We start from the raw sequence: 26,472 nt of genomic DNA, 5'->3' as shown, positions 1-26,472 counted from the left end.
TTTCAGTCAAAGTGCCAGTATGAATTAGAACTCCCTCTGGACCGCTATTTATATAAAACACTGAGCAATTCTTCATAATAAGTACTTTATGGGAATAATAAATCCCACAAGATGAGTTAAGGGACACAGTGGAACTCTAACACCTGTATCATTCATGAATACCACATTCAAAGCCACTAAGAAATAGGAAATGTCTTTAAAAAGATGTATTATAAACTACTTATTTAGAACATAAAATATAAATGGTACTAAAACAGAATATAAAAAGAAATACAAAGATGCATTTCATGGTTAGCGACAACAGCAAGAAAAAATCTAACATTTTTATTGTGTCATTATTGTCTGCCTTATGCTTTTTTGAGATGTTATATTATCTTTCCTTAAGTTGTAACTAGCAACATTGTACATGAAATTCTAGGTTGGTTCACATAACATTGAGATTTATACTATATTTTCTTAAGCAGTAAATAGTAAATTGTGCCTGAGATTCTCGGCTGATTCACCCAACATGCTTATGATTTAGTTATAAAATAGTAAGTTAGCTATTTCCTGTCACGACTAAGAAGCATGTGCCGGAATGAATCATAAACAGTGACCAGCTGTAAGGTATTTCCCCCCACTGTCGCCTCTAACTGAGGTTCGGGCTAAAAACCGGCAAAGCTTTTGCCTCTCTAAATATGTCTGGAACGTTGTCTCTATGTATGATCCGTTATCTGAAATTTTAATGTATACAATTTCCAATTTTTATCTTTTCCTACTTTTTATTTTGTAAGCAATTACAGGATTTTCAGATATTAAAGCAAAAAGCAAGAATAGGACAAGACAAGAATGGCAGGAAATGTGCCAAATCATTTATCAGAGAGATAGTATTTAGGTAACATTCATTAACATTCCTGGATAGCAGGTACACATGGTGCAGGCCTTTCCACTATTTCTAAACAGCTCTATAACATCACACATTCTATAAAAAGAAATGACAAAGGTTGGAAAATGCTCAAAATTGAATTCCTAGAGTCTGAAAGGACAAAATGATGGAAATTGAAAAGTCTAAACGAGAATTGTCATAGTATTCTTGACACATATTTTAACAACTTTAAGGCACTGGGCAGCTCCTGGTGGACCTACTAACTATCAATGCAGGATGACTGTAGGTAAATAAAAATAGTTTTCCAAGATGGAAAGGGTTTCTGGAGCAGCAACATTTACCTCTTAGGCTGTTCTTGGCCAGACAAACTCATTCCTTGTACCTAAGAAAAGGGCGGGTTCTACTTGTTTCTCATGATGGGTTCAAACACTGCTCATGTTTCCAGTCCTATAGATGAAGTTGTACTTTGACGATTCAAATATTACAGAGCTTGAGCTTTGGCACTGCAGGCAGATTGGTATTCTAGATATAAGTTCCTTGTCTCCATACAACACACACACAAAGCAATGAACGACTAGCCTTGTGTACTTTTTCATAACTGGGAGTGTTATTAACAACTCTGCAATGGCCATCAATGCCCAATGTTGGTTATTATCATTTCGGTTCAGGCATCTGAAGAATTAAATACTTATTACACTCTCTATGCATCTCTTAATTTATTGGGTTGATGTGTGGCATAATACAGCCTCATAACTCATCAATTGCTATGGCCTGGGTTTCCCTGGTGGATGGCTACTGTTCCTAATTGGAAAAAACATCCTAATTCTTCCGTGCTTCTCTTGAGAGATTATTAAACTGAAGCTAGAGTACTCTAATGAGAGGTAATTAACTAATTTAATTAACCTGCTCATGAGAATTTTAGGATTTAAATAAACACCTCCAAAAGTTGAAGTTTGCTAATTAAAAATAACTCTCTATAATGCATATGGAGTTTGACCCTATGTACGGAGCCATGCATGGATTTAGATTTTGTGGACAGCGATGTTTCGCATGAATCTTCTGAGGAGAAACATTTTGGAAATGCAGCTATTCTCTAAATATGGCTAACTATCACCAGCCAGCCCAATGACAGGCAGGCAATAGGCCAAGGTTTCCAACCATGAAAAACACCCCTGAAAATGAGGATATTACAAGAGTGACAGGGTGGAGCATTTGACAGTTTATAATAAGTTTCATTATCTCCATACTGTTAATTACACCTCCCTGTGTTTTCCTTCTATATGCTGAAGGGGACCAGGAAGATGGTCATGCACAACAAGCCTGAAAATGCCAAGTGTACTAGGTTATGGAAATGCTTAATTTTAAATATATATATGCAATGCATTTCTAAGACAGCTAGGTCTCAGACCCTGTCTGATGGCAATTGGAAAATATATTCACAAAGAGGAAGAGTCTGATATAATTAAAGGTGGGATTTGAAGCCTTCACAAGTAAACTGTAGAGCGCATCAAGTGAGGTCAATTCATCTCAATGATGTAAAGACTGGAGAGGATAACAATATAAAATGGGTGCCCTTTACTTTTAGTACGATATTAAGCAAGAAAACAGAAAATGTGTATTGTGTTCTTCTAACTCTCATAACCTATTTTTAAATTTCTGTTCTTATTTCGTAAACTGCTGTTCTATTTCCAGACAATTTACCAGAGTCAGAGTATCACGCAGGAAGGATTTCAAACTTTGAGAGCTTTAAGCAAGAAGCAAGTAAAGTTCCTGATTTGAATGCCACAAAAAACTGTTTCCATGCTTAGGCTATGATAGATGATCTACTCTGTAAAGTAGCAGCAAAATAACTATGCTTTTATATTAAAGATTAACCATACATACCACTCCCCTTTTTCTTTTTGGAAATTGTCTGTGTACACAAAAATCTATTTATTATGAGCTCACTAGTTTTTAAAAAAAATCATCTATTTATCATTGCTCAATTTAAAAACATACCGCTTACTTTGATTAAATCACCTATCAGATAAAATATAGAGATGAAAAGGTTAATCTTGTTTTGAGAATGTGCAATTTATTTCTACATTTGCTAATAGTGAAAGTAACCAGATTAAGGACAAATCAGAAAGGGTAGCACTCGCTATTTGGACAGTGTTTAATTAATTTTTGGAACATTTCAGAAATGTCATATTTTTAAGATATTTTGTTTCACATAGTCATAGATAGTTTCAATCATGGCCATATTTCTTTAAGTATATGACATCAAGTTGCCTTGCACTATACTGGTTTGGAGTCGTTGAAAAGTAATACATTCATTGCAAAACATAAATAGGCTTCATAAAATAAATACCAAACAATATGTTGAACTTTTTTGAACCTCAATCATTTTTTTTAAACTAGAGTCATTTGGAAATTCATTCTTTTGATATGTCTACTTAGATAACCTATAGTAGAAGACACATTTCATAATTAGCATTTCTGAAGATTTCAAAAAAGGAGTAGAAGCGTCTAATTGGAGTGCAATCAGTTGGTGAGCATCTTGGTGTTTTCTGCTACTCTGTGGATTGGGAATTGCCTTTCTTACTGTGTTGGGGACTTCTGTCTTTGTATAAAGGAGACATCGTGCAGTATAGTTCCTCTATAGAGCAAAATATAGTTCCCAACATCATGACAAGGAAATAATGCAAGACAGGCAATGAACAATCTCCAGGCAAGTTGTTTAACAGAAGTAGTCTCCCTTGACTAGATTTGTGCTTGCCGTTACCTTTGTTTTAATGCAATTTCACATACCTTTTTCCTTCTGGAGAGTGTCTGAAATTTCAACGACAGATACGTTACTTGTGGAGATTTAATACACAAAGGTGCCAAATTTCAAAGTCAAACAATTAAGTGATATTCCACGTTTGAATATTATGACAACTGTGCTAGAGTGTAACTAAAGCAATTCACAAAAATGACGGAAACAGTGTTAAAAATGATGAGATAGAAAATGTCACAACACAATCAGCACTTGACATTTTGAAATAAACAGAACAAATGAATCTGCGTTTGGAACACTACACGAACAGCAACTGGTGCACCAACTCTTCAGCTGTGTAAAAACTTCGTATCAGTGCGTAAACTTAACTTCATATTAAAAATTGTGGTGCTTTGCATCACTTTTGTGAAGCAAACACAGTGCAAAATGATTGTACATCAGGACCTAAGATGCTATTGAGCTGACTTGGACTGAAATGAAATGCTATACTTAAAGTTGTATTGAAATGTAAATTCTGGGATACTTGGTAACAAGCGAGCTCATAAACACAGCAGCATTATCCAGTTCCCAAGGGAAGAAGCCAGATTAAGTATTTAATTATACCATCCTAGAGGTGGGTGAGTGCCAAATCATTACAAATGTGATTCTTTCTCTGGGGATTTAGCCTTCTCCATTGTATCTCCTTTGCTATAGAGTCACATGGGTTTAATTTCTCACCTCCAGGTGCAAGAACTCAGCCAAAGTACCAGTATGAATGAGAAATCCCTTTGGACTCCAATTCAGATATAACACACTAAGCAATTCTTCTTAATAAGTACATGCTGGGAAAAATAAATCTCACAAAATGCGTTCTGTGACACAATGGAAGTCTAACACCTGTTTCATTTATGAATACCACATTTAAAGCCACTGTTGCAATGATCCTGCTCATACACAGAACTGTGCAAAGAGACCCAGGACATCAGTGAATTGTGGTGTACCAGAAACTCACCTCAGTACCTAGAGAACCCCAACCAGCTAGCATCAGTGTCACATTAGCTCTTCGTCCTATAGCAAAGTAACCAATGATTAGACAACCTAGCAGAAGCGACTTAGGACCATCTCAGGAATGGTGGGAAGTGAGAACACTTTTTTGTTGTACTCTCATACCAGTCCACAACAGGAGTAAATAGGAAACACTGCAAGGTTAAAATATGTATTTTACAACGTGATCTCATGTGCAGTACCTTAGCCAACATAAGCAGAAGTATGATTAAAAATAATATGGTCAGCTTGGTTACAATTCCATAAATTACAAAAGGAGAAATCATATTACAATGATGGTGAAAACGGGTCCTATAGCGCCTAGTTTTAATACCCTCCCTATATAAGAACTATGTATTATAAACTATAGAAGGTCTCTTAGGCTTGTGTGGAGGACCACATTACCTTTCCGCTCAGTAAGAGTAAACTACATCTGGATCAGCATAGGCTCTCTGCATCCCTGGAAACGGAAATCTTCCACGTGTGTGAAATCATGGCGAGCATGTGTATAATAAGGGCACCAGAATCTTAGTTGGCTCGCAGCTGCCAAATTGTTATGTCTAGAAAGCGTTACTCGAATATGCCAAAAAACAGCTAACATGTTGTGATCACCTTGATGGCTTTAGCACTCACTGTGCAGACTAGGGGCACGATGTAAGTCTAGAGATGTTTAAAACAAAATCTTTTCACATGTGTAGACCTTCGTGAAGGCTAACTTACAAAAACAGCTATGCAGTGTTGTGTGCAAAAGCAGTAAAAGGTAAAATTGTGTTTAAACTTCTAATAAGCCATGCTGCATAACGTGCGTGGAAAGCAGGCCTCAGGCCATACTACACCCTCCCTTGATCTGGGAACGCACAATAAAGGGGGCAAGATTCATAGAACGCAGAGTTCATGTTCAAATGAGACAGAACCAAGTTCAAATGTTGCAACTGCTTCCAACAGAAAGTCGTTTTCATCATCCATGAACATTTCAGCCATCCAATTAAGTAATGGAAATGAACATACATGTTCTTCAATAGCCGGAGCCTCTAGCACAATCAGAGGACAACTCGGGCTTTCTTCAAGATAACTGCGTGCCAAAAAGTCATTAGCCGCAGCCTATATGTTCCAATTGCCCAGGACCCCATGAGCCGCTGCGCAGGCCATAATCCTGAAACCAGAACAATCTATTTCATGAGCAACTAAGGGACTCATTAGTAGATTAAAATCAAGGTCAGGAGACACCGTGTTGCAGAGACACAAATCCAGGGCCAATTCAAATCCACAATCCAGGCAATGGAAAACAGGCTGCACGCAAGTAAAGTATGAGAGCCGGAAAGACAAACCAGTCGCCAGAGGTAGCGATCCATAGTATTGTAGCATCCGGTTATGAAGCTGGAGCAGCCAGGGCATATCGTTGTGGGGCACAGAATGTGCATCCATTTTGGAGTAAACAAATTAACAGCAGCACACCCGCTCCCAAAGTGAGAATTAACGGGAAACCTCCGAAGAAACTCGAAAAAATCGAATGCAGGGAACACACCAAATTTAGGTGCTCATTAGGATGGCGGACGGACCTGCGTCCATCTGCCACCCCAGAGGAGGAGGGACCGTCCGCAGGGGCAGCGGCGGTCCCTCCAGTGAAATTAGGATGTGACTGCCACCCTGGCGGTCACATCCTCAATATTTAACATTGCGGCGGGTGCTGTTTGAAGCAGCACCCGCCGCAAGGTGAAATATGCATGCTTCGCATTTGCATGCACAAGTACCCCCCATGTGCACCCCCCACCCCCTCCCCGTCACCCTGGGTGCCCGCAACGGGCCCCCAAAGAAATCACTGTATGCCTTTCCACAGCAGAGAAGCCGCAGCGGAAAGGCATATGTTTACCCCCATCCTAATATGGCTGGCGGTGTCTGTTAGACACTGCCTCCATATTAGAGCTTTTCCGCCGCGGTCGTAAGGCGACCGTGGCGGAAAAGCGGTGGACGGTCTTCCTGACCCCCCAGCCATCCTAATCTGGTGGGCGGTCTTTGAAGGCTCCGCAGCGTTTTTTCTGCATCCTCCGGGCCGGCGAACACTTCCGCCGGCCCGGAGGATGCGGAAAACCGCAATCCTAATGAGCCCCATAGTTTGGAATGAGATCACAAGGCCAGAATTTACTAGTTTAAAAAAGTGCTCTAGGCCTGTGGTTGATGAGGCATTAAAGATTGTGTGAATCAAAGCACCAAAATGCAGGGGCAGGTCAGTATTTAATAAGGCATGTACCTCAGTACGAGTGTTTGCAACGTGAAGGATGGATTTTTCATGCGCAGATGTAAGGGTGACCTCCTTCTGGGACAATAGAGCTCTTATTTGACTCATCTTGTTGAACTCTGCTTTCAAGGTCAGAATAGAAGGTCAGATGGAAACATCAAGCCTCCCTTGTGGCGGAGGAAACAGGACATTCTTACAGCAAACTACATGCTGGGAAACTGTAACGATATACGGAATACCGGCAAGAATACCACAGCAATCTTCATTATTCAATAACAAATAACTACCGTTTGCTAACAACGTGAAAGTTGGTGTAATAGCCGGGGTGGGAGTGCCTTTTAAAACACATGCAAGATTAGGCGCAGTAATATTACAAGAACCGTGCAATTGCAGATTTCTACAGACAAGAGAGTGATCTGGTGTGGAAGTGCAATCTTCACCTTTTAAATAACCAATTTTTCCTTCCCTCAAGCACCTATATGTAAACAGGAGATTCCACACTTCATGTAAAAAGGCGCTACCTAAGGTTTCAAATCTGCCTATGGCATAGTGTTTCATGCAAGATTTAAATTTAAACAAAAGAAAAGGTAGAGTTATTAACCCATGGATAAGCCAAACTGCCAAATTCGACTCAGCCATTGAAAATGGTCATGGTTCCAGTTTTTCAGTATGCAGCAGTGAAAACATGGCATCTTTCTTTGACATCAATTGTCAAATTAAAAGGCAATAATAACGATGTCATGTTCATGTAATCCCAAGGCACCCGCCCAGATTTCAAGGTTTGAAGAGTCCATGCAAACTGCATAAAAGAACGCAATTGATTTTGTCCATGATACAGCAATCAATCAATCAATCTATCAGAGTACTTGTAGAGCATGCACTTACCCATGAGGGTCTCAAGGCGCTGAGGGGAGGGGGTGCTGCTGCTGCTCGAAGAGCCAGGTCTTGAGGAGTCTTCTGAAGGCGAGTAGGCCATATGTGGATAGGGAGGATGTTCCAGGTCTTGGCGGCGAGGTATGAGAAAGATCTGCCACCAGAGGTCATTCGTTGGATGCCTGGACAGTGGCGAGGGCGAGGCTCGCGGAGCTGGCGCGTGGGGGTGTAGAAGCTGAGTCTGCTGTTAAGGTAGGCTGGTCCGGCGTTGTGGAGTGCTTTGTGTGCATGGGTGAGGAGCTTGAAGGTGATCCTTTTGTCGATGGGGAGCCAGTGTAGGTCTCTCAGGTGGGGGGTGATGTGGCTGCAGCAGGGGACGTTGACGATTAGTCGGGCGGAGGCGTTTTGGAAGCGTTGTAGTCGTTGTAGGTGTTTGACTGGGATTCCTGCGTAGAGTGCATTGCCGTAGTCCAATCTGCTGCTGACAAGGACCTGTGTCACGGTTCTTCTTGTTTCGGTCAGGATCCACTTGTAGATCTTGCGGAGCATGCGGAGGGTGATGTAGCAGGAGGAGGAGACGGCGTTGACCTGCTTGGCCATGGAGAGGGAGGAGTCGAGGATGAATCCTATGTTGCGTGAATGGACGGTGAGTGTTGGTTCTGTTCCCAGTGTGGTCGGCCACCAGGAGTTGTCCCAGGCTGAGGGGGTGGGTCCGAGGACGTGCACCTCCGTCTTGTCCGAGTTCAGCTTCAGACGGTTGCTCCTCATCCAGTCGGCGAGGGCCTTCATTCCCTCGTGCAGGTTGGTTTTGGCAGTGTGTGGGTCCTTGGTGAGGGAGAGGATGAGCTGGGTGTCTCCGGCATAGGAGATGATGTTGAGGTCGTGCTGGTGGGCCACTTGTGTGAGGGGGGCCATGTAGATGTAGAACAGCGTCGGGATGAGCCCTGGGGGACACCGCAGATGATGTTGGTGGCTTCGGAATGGAAGGGTGGGAGGCGGACGCTCTGGGTTCTGCCGGAGAGGAAGGACGTGGTCCAGTCAAGGGCCTTCTCTTGAATTCAGGCTTCTAGGAGGCATGTCTTTAGAGTGCGATGGCAGACCGCGTCGAAGGCGGCCGACAGGTCCAGGAGGATGAGGGCTGATGTTTCATCATTGTCTAGTTGGCGCCTGATGTCGTCTGTGGCAGTGATGAGGGCTGTCTCGGTGCTGTGGTTTCGTCTGAATCCGGACTGGGACAGGTCCAAGATGTTGTTGTCTTCTAGGTGGCGGGCCAATTACCTGTTGACAATTTTCTCGATGACCTTTGCCGGGAACGGGAGCAGGGAGATGGGCCAGAAGTTCTGGAGGTCCTTGGGGTTTGCCTTGGGCTTCTTGAGGAGGGGGTTGATTTCGGCATGCTTCCAGCTTTCCGGGAATGGTGCTGTTTCAAAGGAGATGTTGATGACCTTCCGTAGTGGGGGTGCGATGGCTGCGTCTGCTTTGTTGAATACGTGGTGTGGGCACGGGTCTGACGGAGATCCTGAGTGGATGGAGTTCATCACCTTGCATGTCTCGTCGTCGTTGACGTTGGACCAGGAGGTCAGGCGGATGGCGCTGGTGGTGTTCGCATGGGAGGTGGAGTCTGGCGTAGTTGGGGTGGTTGTGGTGTTGAAGCTGTCGTGGATGTCAGCGATCTTGCGGTGGAAGAAGATGGCTAGTGAGTCACACAGTTCTTGTGAGGGCGGGATGTCGCTGGCGTTGGCGCTGGGGATGGAGAGCTCCTTTACGATGCTGAAGAGCTCTTTGCTGTCATGTGCGTTGTTGTCCAAGCAGTCTTTGAAGGAGGATCTCTTGGCTAATCTGATGAGATGGTGATGTCTGCGGGTGGCGTTCTTGTGGGCTGCGTGGTTGTCCGGTGTGTGTTCGTGGAGCCATTTTTTCTCCAGTTTCCGGTATGCGCGTTTGGAGGTCTGGAGCTCGTCGGTGAACGAGGTGGCTCTCTTGCTGGCGTGGCTGTTGGAGGGTTTCTTGAGCGGGGCGAGGGTGTTGGCACAGTTGTCGATCCACTGTCTGAGGTTGCGGGCTGCAGCGTCTGGATTGGTGGGGTTGGTGGGTGGGTACTAGTCAAGGGTGGTGATCAGCTGGTCTTCGGTGACTTTGCTCCAGCAGCGGCAAGGCAGCTGTTGGGTGCGGTGGTGCGTTTCGGGGTGGCCTGGAAGCAGGTGTGGTTTCGGGCGTTGTTGAGTGTGTGAAGGCTGCTGGCGTCGTAGTGGAGTCTGGTGTTGTGGCATTTGCGGGGTCCAAGGGTTCTGGCACCGGGTGCGGTCCAGGCACGGACGGGCGCAGGCGGCTTGCCTTAGGTGCTCCTACGGCGCACCAGCGGCGCGGCCGCCCAGCTCCTGTCATTTGAAGGGGAGCTGGGAGGAAGGAGCATCTGGGAGGCGGGAGGTTGATGACAGGGTATGGCGAATGGGCGCGGGGGAGTGAGCCACAGGGGCAGCAGCGGCGGGAGGTGAGCAGTGGGCACAGGGGGGGAGGGAAAATCAGGGACAGTGAGGGGGACAGAAGGCAAGAAACAAGCACAATTGGGGGAGCAGAAGGCAAGAAAACTAGCACAATCAGGAGAGCAGAATGCAAGAAAACGGGCACAAATCAGGGGCAGCGAGGTTGAGCAGAAAGCAAGAAACAAGCACAATCAGGGTAACAGGAGGCAAGAAAAACAAGCACAATCAGGGGAGCAGAAGGCAAGAAAACAGGCACAAATCAGGAGCAGCGAGGGGGAGCAGAAGGCAAGAAAATGGGCATAAATCAGGGGCAGCAAGGGGAAGCAGAAGGCAAGAAAAACAAGCACAATCAGGGGGCAGAAGGCAAGAAAAACTAGCACAATCAGGGGGCAGAAGGCACGAAAACTAGCACAATCAGGTCAAGGGTCGCCCTCCTCACCGCGCAGCAGCCGGCATATATGGGGAGGTGGGAGGGAGGAGCAGCTGGGAGGCGGGAGGCTGGGGCAGCGAATGGGCAGTGAGGGGGGCAGCGAATGGGCAGTGAGGGGGCGGGGCTGCAGGGGATGCAGCGGCAGGAACTGGAGCGGCGAGGGCACCAAGGCAGCCGGGCACAATCAGGGGCAGCGAGGGGGAACAAAAGGGAGGAAAACGAGTACAATCAGCTGGGCAGAGGCAAGAAAAATGATCACAATCAGAGGGCAGAGGCAAGAAAAACGGGCACAATCAGGGGGCAGAAGCAAGAAAAACGGGTACAATCAGGGGGCAGAAGGCATGAAAAACGAGCACAATCAGGGGGCACAAGGCAAGAAAAACAAGCACAATCAGGGGGCAGAGGCAAGAAAAACGATCACAAACAGGGGCAGTAGGCAAGAAAAACAGGCACAATCAGGGGGCAGAGGCAGAAAAAACTATCACAATCAGGGGCGTTGGCAATAAAAATGAGCACAATCAGGGGCAGCGAGGGGGACACACAGGCGGAGCTGTGTGGAGGGGGAGCGACTTACCAGCAAGGTCAAGGGTCGCACTGCAACATCTTCTTGTACAATATCAACAATATGATGAAACAATATTATCTAATGTGTAAATACAGGAAGAAAGGGTGTTAATGCTATCATCTACAATGGCAAACACTTTTTCTAAATTAAACTGCTCAAAAGCTCTAAGCCTAGAAGCAGCTTCAATCTGGGACAGTTTCCAAACTTCGTTGTAAACAGCTTATATCCATCTTTTCGTTTTGCCTGCTGCAGGCTCTTTTACAAAATCATTTAAATCAATGGTGTCAGTACGTTTGGACAAATGCAGTTTAACTGACACTAAGGTCGAGTGTTTGAGCCAACTTTGACACAATTTGCCTACAAAATAGGTGGTGACCCGAATGTTGACTCTGAAAATGGGGATCTACTCTAACCTCTGAATAGCCAGGGGTCAGACCCAGAAAACGGTGCTGGCAGGAATCCGGACTTTTTAGCCCTAGCAACCAGTCTTCGGGTTTAATGCTGGAAACATTAAAAGAGGAATTACTCAACAGGGTTTGTAATTCACTTATGGAAGTGTTGGTGTAATTATTCCAATGGGGAAATGCACCCAAATCAGGAAACGAAGGAGCATTTAATTTTATAGAAGTAGCCAATCCAAAGCAGGTGGTTTGTGAAATAGTGGTATTCAGAAACAACGTATGGTTCGGGATGAGACAAGCACGATGCAATGCCTCGGTGCCTTGTACTTGCCAACTTTTAGAACCCCAAACAGATTTAAGATCAACAGTACCTTTCCACAGCTCATAGCCCCCAACTGCCTTCCACTGGTACGGGACAGTATTCCCACTGTGTGTAGTTAACCACATTTCTAAAAGGATTTGTCTTATGCAGAAAGTGATTGCCAAAATGCTGGTAACAGTACAAATCACCATAGTTTGCAGATTCTAAATATAAATCTTCAGCATCGAAAGCAGCAAAATACTTCAAATCAGAAAATAAAGCCTCTACGGCCTGGACGTCCCAATCATGAGAGCGAATATTTTGTTTAACCACATCCCCCGTAGAAACACAGAGTAAATTGGGAACATTAATAACCTCCGTGGGCCCATGAATTTGGAACTTAACAGTGTTCCATACAATCCCATCTAAAACGGGTCAAGCAGTTATATTCACAAATGTCTGGTCCCTCTTCATGATGTGCGAAGAGGAGTGGGGAGCCAAAGTTCCATCAATTAGTCTAATTGAAGTTCTTTCTGGAACGTAGTGTCCATTCACAAAACGAAAAAAATACAACACAAATCCGATGGACATGAATAAAAAAATGCAAAAAAGCACCAGCCAAATGTAAGTCCAAGAGGGAATCAAAAAATGTTTTTTAAACCAAGTTGCAAAAATTGAAACTTTTGAAGGGGACTTGGATGTGGTTGAGCCAGTGTCAAATGAAAAACGGGATTGATTAGCCACACAGGTCTCCAAATCAGGCATAGACAAGTCAGTGGGGTAAGTATATTCAGTTCAGTTCAATTAGTCTTTATTCGATAATTCCAATCATAAAAGACACAATAGAACATAAAAGTGTCTTATAAAAATATATCATCCTAAAAACATGCAATACTCGCAAATTTAATATCAACATCATCAAATGTTCATAGCAATTATGAACAATACAAATAAATATAATGTATTATGCACCCTTAAAACCATTTCATAAAATACAGCCAGGGGAGCCTTCTTTGCCAGGGGGATAATCATGCAACACATGCAATTCCCGAACCAGCCTCCAGGGTTTTCCTTCTCAATGCCCAAGTCCAACTAAGAAATGTCGCCATGGCGATAACAATGTCTGTACGGGTGTTCGATCCTAGAATATGCAAGGCTGTCATACACTATCTGCTACCAAGATTGGAACACAGTGGATTAAGCCACCTGCATTGAGGGCCCTTGTAAGCTGGACACACAAAGAGTACATGGGTTAACGTCTCTTCATGTAATGGGCACAAAGGGCAATTGTTATCTAAAGCCTTATTCCATTTTGCAGTAAAAGATCTTAACGGTAGAGTGCCTGCTCTAAATTGGTGGAATAGTTTCCTATCACCAGGTTTTGTAATCAAGTCCCAGTAGGCTTCTGTTTCCGTCACAAGCTTGTGCTCTAGGAAAATGCCTGTGAGCAAACTACTGCTCACCGTCGACAGGGTCTTCCTAGTAATCATAACCCAATAGAGTTCTTTATACTCATTTTTACTGGAAATGAATTCCTTATTGGATCTTCCCACAAGTGGCGGAGACCCATATGAAATAAATTACTCTTGATCTTCTGCAACCATTTAATCTTTGAGGACACTTCGGCTTGTCTAATATACATAAGGGCATTGGTGTAGGACTCCAATTCTGGTGTGGTCCAGATCCTCCTCCAGTAGGCTAAGGGTCTGAATCCCGCAACCTCATCTATAGAAAGACAGCCTAAATCTGACAACAGGGGCTTAATGGGTGTTGACTGGGGCAGGGCGGTCAGTGATCTCAGACACTTATTTTGCGCAAGGACTAGGGGTGATACATTTTCAGACCCCCATAGTTCTGCACCATATATTATAGAAGCTCTGATCTTCCTGTATAAATCGATAAGGCCAGCCCCACTGGTTTAGTATTTGAAAGTCTATATTCTTTAAGTAAGGCTCCTGCTAGCTAGTTTTTTTATTTTTTTTATTTTCAAAAACCTTTATTGAGTACCATTGTAGATTACACAGCGCCTTGCCTACAACCCGGAGGCCTGCAGCAGGATAATGGGAAAGTACCACGTAGTAGCGCGATCTCGGATACACAGCCTCTGCTCCAACAACCCGTGGGTCTGGAGGCGTTTTTGTCAATGAGTAACTCCAAGTCAGACTACATTTGTGGCGAGTTTGTTAATCTAGATCTTCCCCTTGTGTATGCCGTAGGTGAGTGTACGCTCCCATGTCTTCCACTATTGTGCTTATGGAAGGCCTTCCCTTCAGTTATGTGTTCCCATTGTATGCACTCAACTATGTACACCCCCCTCTCCCCCACCTCCCCCCCGCACCCTCCCCCCGGAACTGTCCCACGCTCTCCCTCTGCTGTACGTGATTGGGAAAATGTGTCGCCTATTGTGGCGCCCTATGCTACCGTTACTGAAGTGTCTTCTCCGCACTCAACTCATCTTTTAATTCACACTAGTTGTTGTTACCCGGAGTCATCAGACTCTCTGACGTAGCTTCCTGCATGACCGCCTCAGAGTCTTGAGCATATAGGTAGGTCTTATATAGCCCCCATAAGTTCTTGGGGCGATTCTTGGGGGGGAGTAGTTCGCTATACACCTCAGATTGTGTGCTGCAGTACAGCATATCTCGGGACCATTGTTTTACCGTTGGCAGGGGGCCTCTCATCAAGCGCATCGCGACCACTCTCCTGGCCGTCAATAAGCCCATGTCCACCAGTTTACGAGTTGCTGCTGGGTGGTTCTTAGAATAGCCAAGTAGCGCCAGAGCAGTGTCCGCTTCGAGCTCTACTCCCACTATATTGGTCAGCTCTGCAAACACCTTGCGCCAGACCTTTTGTATGCCCAGGCAGTACCATGCTAGGTGCATAAAATCTGCTAATGCCGCGTGGCATCGTTCGCATTCCGGACTCTGTCTAAGGCCATATCTGTGCAGCCTCTCGGGTGTATAATATACTCACTGCAGGTATTTGAAGTGCACCGACCGGTGCCTACCATTCAGTGATATCTTCCTTGTGCTCGCGCAGCAATAGGCCCACATACTGTCGTCTATGTGGATCTGCAGATCTCTCTGCCATGCCAGCCGAGCCTTCGTGTATTGTTGAAGTGTGGCTCAGGGGTTAGAGGCGGCAGACCCGGAAGCTGAGATCGGCCCTGGACCACGGTTCAATTCCCCGCCCCGACAGGGGTTGGGCTCAATAATTCCACGGACTCGATAATTCTTGCTCCGGTGCCTACTCGACTCACGGGTTCACACTCTGCGACTCTGGGCAATAGCTTGCTTAATCTCCACAACGGCCCCTCACGGCGGGATGCCTGGCTTTCACCTTGTGGATACCCTGCCGGGGTATCTCACAGGGGAATACCAGGACGGGTTCCCTAAGCAAGCGCATAGATGCCTGCGATGTGGGCGATTTGCGCTATATAAATACATGTACATTTACATTTACATTTACATTTGTTGTTCGCTATGCTGCATAAAAACAGGAGCCTAGGGGGAACAGAGACAGGCTGCCCCCCACTCAAATATCTCTCATACAACAATGGCCTGCTCCTGAGCAGCTCAACGGCTAAAAAGGAAGAATTTACTCTTGTGGTAGAGAGAATATCTAGCTTCTATCCACAGTATTACACATCGTTGTAATTTTCAGTCTGGCAATATTGCCAAGATGTGTGTATGTATATCAGAGTCACCACCACGCTACATATATGTCCTCCCTTCCATACGTGAAAAAAGAGGAGGGGAGGTTGACAGTGCCTCACGGAAGCAACACCAAGGAGAGGATTGTATCAGACTGGTACTCGCCTGATTCCTCACTTCTCATCATCGGCTACTGTCAACCTTAAAGAAATGGGAGAAAACAAACATAAAGAAAGTGCATATAGGTCAAACAACCGTGAGGTGTTGTGAGTGCTGAGGACCCAGTGTGATATTTCCGTGCCCAATTAAGTGAAAAAAACAAAATACCACTATAAAAAGAGTAAGACTAACTGGCAACTCTTGACTTTATTCTGTGCTGTTAGCTCACTCTGATTAAAAGTCAACCTATGCATACCCAGCCTATATAGCGCTGTGATTAGTTTTTGCGGAGCGACCGTTTTGATGACGTGTGTTAATTCCAGGATTTCAGGTGGCTCTGCCAGGTCCGGACCCAACAGTTCCAGAAACGCGTTGCGCACTCTGAAATTGGAAGCTATGAAGTAATGTTGGACCAGTATGTCCTCTCGCTACACTCTCCCAGGTCTTCACTCGTCCCTCGGCAAAAAGGTCCCCTGTATCTCTTAGACCTAACTGGTTCAGGGCTCTCACCACACCTATTTCAGCCAGTGGGGGTAATCAGACCGCCCACTCGAGCAGCATACTAGGGGAATATAATAGTACGTAGTTCTGTGAGCGTAGCAGTGATTGCCAAGCATGGTTGGTGGTCATTAGCGAGTCAAGTTTCCCTACTTTGCGATCCATTGGATTGCATACTATGGCAGGTAATGGAGCAGGAGAAGCAAAGAGTCGCTCCAGGATGACATGCGGTATATCCGGGCTACCATGAACCCAGGTGTGAAGATGTGTGGCCTGAGCCACCCTATAGTACAGTTCTAGATCCGGAGCACCTAATCCTCTCTGCTCGTAAGGTAATTTTAGAGTTTCCCATTTTACCCTGGGCTGCTTGCCTCCCCAGGCCAACTTAATAAGGAGCTTCGTCAGCGTGCCAAAGAATGCCTTCGACAGCACAATGGGTAGATTCGCGAATAGGAACAAGAAGCGGGGCAGAACCACCATCTTCATTATGGCGATGCGTCCCATTAGTGATAGCGGGAGTCTGCACCAGTTCTCTACATCGTCTACCAGCTTGCTATATGCCACCCCATAGTTTTCTCTAACCATCACGTCTGGGTCAGTGTGCAATTTAATTCCTAAATAGCGTACAGGTTCCGAGGTCCACTGAAGTGGGAACTCCATCTCGAAGCGTTCTGTGATCGGGGTCAGCGGAAAGACCACTGATTTTGCCCAGTTCACCCTAAGGCCAGACAGGGCACCGAAATGTACCACCTCCCTCAGGACCGAGGCCCGGTTGCTCTCCGGGTCTCTAACGTAGAGCAATGTGTCATCCGCGTACGTAGAAATCCCTATCTTGTAAGTTGGGTAGCTAATAGCCCTATGCCTGTGATACTCCCGGATAGCGCACGCCAACGGCTCTGCCACTAACGCATACAGAAGTGGCGAGAGAGGGCAACCCTGCCTCGTACCCCTGCTTATAGCAATTGTCTCCGAAACCTTGTCACCCATACGTATGGGGCTAAAGGCTGATGATATGGCGCTGCCAGCATTGACAGGAATGGTTCACCCAGACCCAGTTTCCTTAACACTCACAGCAAGAATGGCCATTCGACCGAATCAAAGGCTTTTTCCATATCTAGCAAATCGCCACTGCCTTTGTGTCCTGCCGTGTGTGCTGCATTGCTCCCAGCACCGTGCGAAGGTTATAAGTCAGATTCCTCGCCGGTATAAATCCTGCTTGCTCCGGGGCCACCAGTTCTGGGACAACCAGCGCTAGGCGTGTAGCCAGCACTTTCGCATACAGTTTGGCGTCAACATTCAGCAAAGATAGTGGCCTGTAGGACCCACACTTATTAGGGGGCTTTCCAGGCTTCAGAATGGTGACCAGCATTGCCTCTCGCATGGAGTGGGGCATAGCGCCTTCCTCGCAGATCTCATCAAAGAGCGAGGACAGGTGAGGTATGAGCTTATCTTTAAACGCTTTGTAGAAGCCCACAGTTAGGCCATCTACTCCAGGGGCACTCTCCGATCTCATACTGTCTAAAGCTTCTGATATCTCTTCCCTCTGTATGGGGGTCGCAAGGAAATCCCTCTACCAGTTGGCCAGAAATGGCATTTTTATGTAACTTAAATAATCATCTATTTGGTCTCCTACATTCGAGGATTTGGAGGCATATAGATTCCCATAGAACTCTCTGAATTCTGCCAATATTTCATCTTCCTCAGTGAGGATTTCTCCCGAGTCTAACTCCAAGTCCGCAATTCTCTGCGTCTGTCTGTTGCCCTTCAGAATCCTGGCCAGTAGGGATCCAGGGCGTTCGCCTTCTCCATATGTGCGTGCAGTAGCGTATTTGCCCATATGACAGACTTCTCTATCCGCCTCCTCGTTGAATTCTGATATTAGAGTTTGAAGCTCGTCCGCGTGTGCACCCATCATATTACCTTGTTGTCCATTTTCAATGACTGAGATCTGTTGTTCTAGGTATTTCAGTCTTTGTCTGATTGCCTTTAGGATGCTAGAGTTTTTGGCCATGACTATGCCTCGGATATATACTTTGAACGTTTCCCAAAGCGTTTGAAAGCTGTCGACCGATCTTATATTGATGGCAAAGAAAGTGTCTATCTCTTCCGCTAGTTCACCTCTGAATACTTTGTCAAGAAGTGAGTACGGAGGAAATCGCCACGCGAAGGGAGGGATTCTTTTAATTGGAGTGTTAAGTGTCATCAGTATCGGAGAGTGATCGGATAATGTGCGTGGCAGAACACTGCATGACCTGACGTGTTGCAGTACCGAGCGAGAAACCAACCAGTAGTCTATCCTTGTGTGTATGTCGTGGAAGGCCGAGTAGTGTGTGTATCCCCCTCTGTCTGCATGCAAGGTCCTCCAAACATCCACCATATCCAGCGCTGTCATCCCTGCAAGCACTCGCAAGGCCGCCGCTGCCGGCCGTCTAGGAGGCCCTGCCGATCTATCCAGCTCTGGGTTAAGCACCAGGTTAAAGTCGCCTCCCCAAATCATTCGGCCTCCATCAAACTCCCCGCCATTTCTAACCAGAGTATCATAGAAATCAGGAGACTCATAATTGGGGCCGTACACGTTCACCACAATCAAGTCATGACCTTTCCGGGGGAGAGAGTGGAGGCTGAGGAAGATGGCGGCAGGCTAACGCCGGCTGTGAGAGCACGTCCTTGACCTGGGAGAGACTGCCGAGTGAGACTGCGGTGTCAGTGCTGGCAGGAGCGAGATTCAGTGGTCTAAGCGGTGAGCTTATGCGGGGCTTTTGTTTTAGAAAATAATGGCTCGGGATCTTGACGGTTCTGTTTGATTTTTCTTCGAGATACTGCTGCCGAGTGGGAACCCAGGGGCGCTAGGACCTTGCGCACGCATGGGACGACCTCGGGAGAGCTACGCGAATGACGCGACGCTACGGGCAGCTGTAGAGCAGCGCGGCGCCTGGAGTTTGGCAAGAGTTTGGTACAGGACGCGAGCGGCAGCGGCGAGGATTTACCTACATGGCGGTGGTAGAGGCAGGTTAGCGGTGAATACGGTGAGCGTGATCAGTTCCCCTAATGGAAAGCAAAGAGGGGGGCTGCTGAATGATATATGGGTGTCTAAGGAAAGTGTGGAGCACTGGGAGCGGTTTAGTGCAGCGTCAGTGGTGGAGTTAAAGGGTCAGGCTCCAGCAGAGTATAGGAGCCCCGAAGGAATGGACATTGTGACAGCATCAACCATAACTAGCATTGAGGAGAGGTCGTGTCCATTGCAGGGGAGTCAGAAGGGTCAAAGGGGCCAGGAGAGTCAGAAAAACGGAGGGGCAGGCATAACATTGAAACAAGCTCCAGGAGTTATTGCCCCCCCAGTAGTTAGGAATAGATACCTCCTACGTTCCTTACATGATAAAGAGCTGCTACTCTCAGGAAGTAATGGACCAGGCTGCCCAGCCACATTAACCCCCTTAACCCCGAAACAGAAGAAAAAAGAAAAAAGTAAACTAGGGGATTGTAAAAAGCAGAAGAGAGGCTGTAATATTGCAAAATCAACAAAACCTTCTCCCTCTTTGGTATCTTACTTTAAAATAATGGAGAAGACAGTCTCCAGTCCTATATTAAACATTAGATCAGGTCCAAAAGGGAGTGGTGGGCAAATGGAGCAAGTGGAGCAAGGAAGTACTGGTGCAGGTACAGGACAGGCCCCCCCGGCTAATGTATTGGGAAATTCTTCACAATCAAATGTTACGCTCCAGAACAAATATGCCCCTCTGCTGTTGGACCCTGAGACTGATCTGGGAGATTTAGGGGGGACCCCAGAAGAGCTTGAGCTTGAGACAACACCCATATCTATATCTTCTTCTATACCCATATCTGCATCCATGTCCATGTCAGCGTCAGCATCATCAGATGAACCGCGGAAAGAGAATCAAAGCTTAGAGACCCTTTTACTTACTTTGAGGGAAGATCTCCTGGCGAGTTTGCTCCCTAAATTTGCAACATCGGAAGCCAACCAGAGTGAGATTACTCGAAAATGCACCAGTTTGGAGAATAAAATGGATGAGATAGGTACTAGAACGGAGGCCTTAGAGGGAGAGGTTGCTACCCTCACAAACGTTTATGAGGCACACTCAAAGGCCATAACTGAATTGAAAGAGCAGAACAGGTCTCTGCAACTAGATTTGGAGCGATTGGAAATCCATTCCAGGAGAAATAATTTGAAGTTTCTAAAAGTTCCGGAGGGTGTAGAAAATGGGGATGTGAAGACTCTAGTATGCAAACTGCTGCGAGAAGGTGTATTGAAAGACAGACCAGACATTGAATTGGAAAAGGAGATCCAAAGAGCACACAGGGATCCATTTCGGCAACATCCTGGGAGGAATGCACCAAGGAAAATCTTAGTAAACTTCCTAACATTCTCGGTGAAGGAGCTGATTCTGAGCAGGGCACTTACAGATACATCATTGCAGATCAATATTCAATTCGTTCGGATGTAGGCAAGGTAACAGCTCAGCGACAGTGGGAGTTAGGATCACGTATGCAGGAATTGAGAAGTTTTGGCGCTCAAGTCATGATGAAATTCCCAGCATCATTACGAGTTGTTTGGAACAACAAGACTTATAACTTCATTTCCCCACAGGAAGTAGACCGTTTTCTTGAAGCTATGAAGGATCACCAAGAAGTTCAGCAAGCGCAAAGAGAGGCCCGAAACTAAATAAATGTAAATGTAAAAAAACATTGTAAAAAAACATTGTAAATAATACAACAAAGAAAGGAAGGAAGAAAAAAAAAAAAAAGGAGTAAAAAAATAACAAAAAGGAAGGGAAAAGAGAAAGAGGGAAAAAGGAAGAAAGGGGAAAGGAAAGAAGAGAAGGGAGGAGAGAACAAAAAATATTTAACATATATATAGAGAGATAAAGGGAAAGAGAGAAAAAAGAAATAAAAAACTTTATTTATCATTATTATTTTTTTTTTTTTGCACTTAAATACACAGATATGAGGTGGAGATAGAGGCATTGACACATTATATTTAAATACACGAAGGTGCGGCAGAGACAAGGCCAGGGATAAGGCTCTCAACGGCGATAAGATCGCCAAGATTCAAGAGGGGGGGTTCCTCAAGGGAGGGGAGGGGGGGAGGGGTTAAAAAATATAAAAGAAAATTTTCCTCATATATCAATGTTATCTAAAATGGCTATGGAAATAATAGTAATAGCAAATAATGACGACAGAAGGGTTGGAATAAACGCAGTGATGGTCATCTTTTTCTTGTTTCTTCTCTATGATTAATGGCGGGATAATTTAAAGTTTATAAGCTGGAATGTGAACGGGCTTAGAGAGGATAAAAAGCTTAAAAGAAACTGCGAGTTTTTGAGAAAATCAGAAGCTCATATTATTATGCTAGAAGAAACACATCTAGACCAGAAAGAATGTAAAATAGCCTTCAAAGATCAAAGATGGATACAAGATCTCCTTTGCTCCAATCAAAGCAGCAAAATTAGGGGTGTGGCTATCATTGTTAGAGTAAATAGTGGGATAAGGGTGGAAAAGTATGATACTGATGACACGGGAAGATGGCTGACTGCTTTCCTAACTATTAATAACATAAGGTTGACATGTGGAGTGTACTATGGGCCAAACCAGGATTGCCCAGATGCATTAATTAGCTTAAAATCTAGTCTATTGGAGCAAGATACACCTATTATCTTAGGAGGTGATTTTAATTTAGTTTTTGATTCGAAACTTGATCGTACTTCTAGGGCTGTCTCTCTCTCTCTACCTAAATCGAAGAGAGAGCTTAAAACTATCATGAAAGAATTTAGTCTTTTAGACGTATGGAGAGTCAAAAACCAGAAAAATAGGGATTACTCATTTTACAGCCACAGACATAAACATCATTCGCGTATAGATTTTTTCTTAATTGATCAAGAGCTCTTATCTAAAGTCACGACCACTTCCTATGTTCCAGCAATATTATCGGACCACTCAGTAGTAACCCTGTCTATAAAGATTTCACAGGGAGGGCAGGCCAGAAGGTGGACATTAGACAGATCGATACTACAACAGGAGGAAATCAGGGGAGATCTGAGGAGACAAATGGAGGAATATTTTATGTTTAATAAGGCCACCGCTCCAGAACAAATAGTGTGGGAAGCTTTCAAGACCTACTTAAGGGGTCTATTTACCACTATAATGATAAAGAGAAGTAAGATTAGAAGGAAACAGAGAGGAATTCATTACAGGAGATCAAGCAAAAGGAGCAACAGCTGCAGAAGGCTTCACTCGAACAACATGCTAACATACACATCTTACAACAAGAGTTAGAAAATTTGAAAGCGAAATATCTGGCGAATCTTGATAAGATCATCAAAGAAAAATGGGATTCAAGTAAACTTAGCAACTTCTCATATGGGGAAAAATGTGGCCGCCTTCTTGCATGGAAGGCTAGGTCTGATAGAGCAAGAAATCAAATCAATGGCCTTAGAGTGCAAAGCTCTGGAGATGTCTCCTATGCTAATGAGGTAATATCGGAAGAGGCAAGAAGATACATGCAGACCCTATATTCCGAAACCAAGGATAAATCTAATCTGGATGTAGATGGATGGTTGGAGGGGGTCAGACTTCCGCAGTGTCAGGAGGACGACTTTGACTTTGTAAGATCTGAGATAAAAGAGGGGGAAGTACATAATCAGATGAAGAAGATGGCAAAAGGAAAAGCTGCGGGCCCGGATGGACTCCCTGTGGAGGTATATCAAATTGGTGCGGAGATAATTGTCCCAGTTCTCACTTCTTTGTTTAACAAAATATATCTGGCTGGTGAACCTATTCCAAAGACCTGGTTGGAGGCCTCAGTTGCTTTGATCCTGAAGCCGAATAAGGATCCCCTGACTATTGAATCATATAGGCCAATCTCCCTGCTGAACACTGACTACAAAATTTTTGCAGGAGTCTTGGCGGCGAGGCTGGCCAAAGTAATTAAAACTATTGTACATGAGGATCAGAGGGGTTTTATGCCAGGTAGGCAGATTAACGAGTTGACTTTTCAGGCCATTACAGCAATAGACTATGCTACTGATAAGAAACTTCCGTTGACCATTGTAGCAATAGTCGCCGCAAAGGCATTTGATCAAGTAAATTGGGATTATCTCTGGGATGTACTGTCCGGATTCGGCTTACCAACTAACTTCATCACCTCTATAAAAGCACTGTACCTGAACCCAAAGGCAAGGATTTTTGTAAATGGGACGCTCACAGACTGGGTTCAAATATCAAGGGGTACTAGGCAGGGGTGCCCCCTTTCCCCCTTATTGTTTAATTTATATATTGAGCCATTAGTGAATAAATTAAGGGCAGATCATTTAATAAAACCCTTTTCCATAACCGATTTGGATTTAAAATTCGCCCTATATGCAGATGACCTTTTAATGTTCACTTCCAATCCTGAGGTAGCAATACCTAGACTTTTTGAACATGCAGAAGCTTTTGGAGAGACCTCTGGATATAGAATAAATAAGGAAAAAACAGAAATCATGCAATGGAATCAGGAGGTAGTGTTGCCTGAAGCAAAATTAAGGATGAGATACCTTGGGATCCAGTTAGTCCAGGACATTACTCAGATATCGAAAGTTAATTTGGACAAGGTGTATAAGGACATTTGTGGACAATTACAGCGTTGGTCCGGGCTCCCATTAAACATCTTCGGGAGGGTCAATCTTATAAAGATGATTATACTGCCAAAGGTAACTTTCCTGTTTAACTCAATACCCTTATCTTTCGATACAAAGGCGGTGGGTAAACTGCAAGGAAAAATAGGTTCATTTATCTGGAACTCCAAAATGCCCAGAATTTCTGCTAAAAAGTTAAGAAGACAATTAAAAAAGGGAGGACTGGCGCTACCTGACATCTTGCATTATGGCCATTCCTTCCACTTTAAAAATTTCAGAGTTATGGCAGGTAAGGCAGATGCATCTTTTTTGGGACGTTTGTTTCAGGCAATATTGCATGGTATCCCCCAAGGCTACGAATATTTCTTATTTAAGTTTGGAGACCCCAGATTTTATAAAAAGGTCAGACTAAAGGTTTTAGTTACGGCTCTGAAGAATTGGGTTTTCTTCAGGAAAAAATTACAAATTCCATACTATGCTCCTCAGGCCCCAATATGGGACTCTCCAGGGACCCCAGAATGTCTTAGAGACCAACTGTCAACCCCTCTCAAATTAGCAGGGCTAATGCATTGGAGAGATTTACAAAATGACCAACAGTTATTGGGGTGGGATTCCCTCTTCATGCTGACTGGAGGAACCCTTACAAGATTTAAATATTACCAGCTGTCAAGCTGGTGGTCTACTGAAATATTGGATTGTACATCTAACCCGAAAATTTGATTTTGTAAATAGAAAGGGGCGTTGGTATAAAGAGCTCGCTTTTTGGTATGAGGCATTGATGGAAAAAGTTACGGATTTGGAACTTCAGAATCTCTGGGGAAATGTTGAGGGACTGGATAGTAACAAACTGGTAGACTTGTGGGGGGATTCTTTTAGCCTGGTGAACGGAATAGTAAAGTCAGCTCCTCTTAAACGAAATCATCTGTTCACACTGTACAGGGTGTATTTTTCCCCAAAAAGACTGACAAGGATCACAAACCTGCAATATAGCTGCCCACGGTGCAAATCTCTAGAGGCAGATGACTTACATATGTTTGTAGAATGTCCTAGTCTTAACCTGTTTTGGAAAAAAATTGAGGGTTTTTTGGTGGATGTGTTAGGAACACGGATTGTGGTGTCACCGGTAATGATTCTGTTCGGTCTGGAGACGGATTACCACCTCGATAATCTGCAGACTAAATTTATTTTCTATGTGATGTTATTGGCAAGACGAGAAATATGTAAAGTATGGAAATCTGAAGATGCTCCCACTTTTTCTGAATGTTTAAGGTATATTATATATATTAGTGAGTCTGATATAGCATGTGATAATTCCTCAGAGTCCAAGATCTGGGAGCTCCTTGTGGCATGGCGGAACAGATGAGAGTATTCCGATGATTTCACCTGGGTACTGTTGGTGCTTAGTCCTCAACCAATCCGGGGGTCACCAAGTCACAGAGGCTGAGGTGGATAAAGCAAACAGTAAACACTAGAGGGGGGTATCCTTTCCTGCCTTCACTGGCATCGAATTCTGTGGTCGTAACATCGAGATGCCGGGGGGGGGGGGGAGAGGATCTCCGTCTAGAGCACCCAAAAAAATTGGTATATGAGGAATACAAAAAAAAAAAAAAGTCATGACCTTTCCCAACGCACCTAGAAATCACATATCTCCCCTCCGGATCGGTGCAGAGAAGTGTGAGTTGCAGCTTTGATCGGGGATTAACCCATGTCAGAACTCCCCTAGAGTGTGTTGTAAAGCCAGCCTGTGTAATGTTACCCATTAATCCCTTTACTTGGAGCATTTTACTCGTGGAAGGAAGGTGTGTTTCCTGAATGAGAGCCAGGCCCACCCTGTGACGTTGGAGGTAATTCAGAACCTTATGCAGTTTCCGATGGTCATTTAGGCCTCTGACGTTCCAAGTTAGTACTTTAAGTGACTCAGTCTCTCCCTGTGTTTCAATGCCCTGTACATCAGCCATCATCACGGGTCCACAATATATTGCAGTAGTTAAACAACTCGTTCGACACAAGATAAACGTGCAGTATCAGCCCAGAGGGGTGGCCCATTTGGCAGCTCCCCCCTTCCACCCCCGCAACACAGTATATTAACAAGGCGGCGTGCGGCTCACTGAGAATATTTGCCTATCCTATGCATTCCCCAGAAAGTATAACCCAGCGCATAGAGAACGCTACACCAGTAGTGTCTTTGGGTGAATCTCTATATCTGGTCTCTACTACTGTGCGCCCTTCACGGAGCCCAAACCTACTCAAATTTGCAAGTGAGGTGGATATACTGGAAAATTCTCACCCATAGTCCAGATTACTGGTAGTTCCGGAGCGTAGTGTAGACCCACTGGCCCATGCTGCACCTACAACCGTCCTTTCTTCATTGACCTATCTGCCCAAGGAGCACCTCCCGTAGTCCCTGGTGCGCTCCCCAGGTCGCTCCCAGAGGAAGGACAACTCTCCAGCGAAGAATGCAGAATGGCCATTGCTCTATTCCTGCTCGTCTAGATGACTGTTGTTGTCCTGTTCTTGCTCCTGACGCTTAGGATTATGTCTCTGTTCTTTAGACCACACCTTCAGTGACTTTTGAAGTTCCTTAGGGTCTGTGAAA

At 44.9% G+C, this 26,472-nt stretch overlaps 1 protein-coding gene across 1 annotated transcript in view; it reads right to left on the bottom strand.

Annotated features, from left to right (window-relative positions):
* The window catches only part of LOC147710102 (uncharacterized), a 671,165-nt gene that overhangs the window by 236,073 nt on the left and 408,620 nt on the right, over window positions 1–26,472 (bottom strand). The window contains exon 26 of the mRNA XM_086919316.1: window positions 3,656–3,676. Coding sequence (XP_086775442.1) covers window positions 3,656–3,676 — 21 coding nt within the window. The remainder of the gene's footprint in view (window positions 1–3,655; window positions 3,677–26,472) is intronic.

Source organism: Lissotriton vulgaris, chromosome 5 (assembly GCF_964263255.1).
Source record: "Lissotriton vulgaris chromosome 5, aLisVul1.2, whole genome shotgun sequence".
Taxonomy (NCBI): domain Eukaryota; kingdom Metazoa; phylum Chordata; class Amphibia; order Caudata; family Salamandridae; genus Lissotriton; species Lissotriton vulgaris.
Note: the sequence above shows the minus strand (reverse complement) of the source record. Positions and strands in the feature narration are given on the sequence as shown.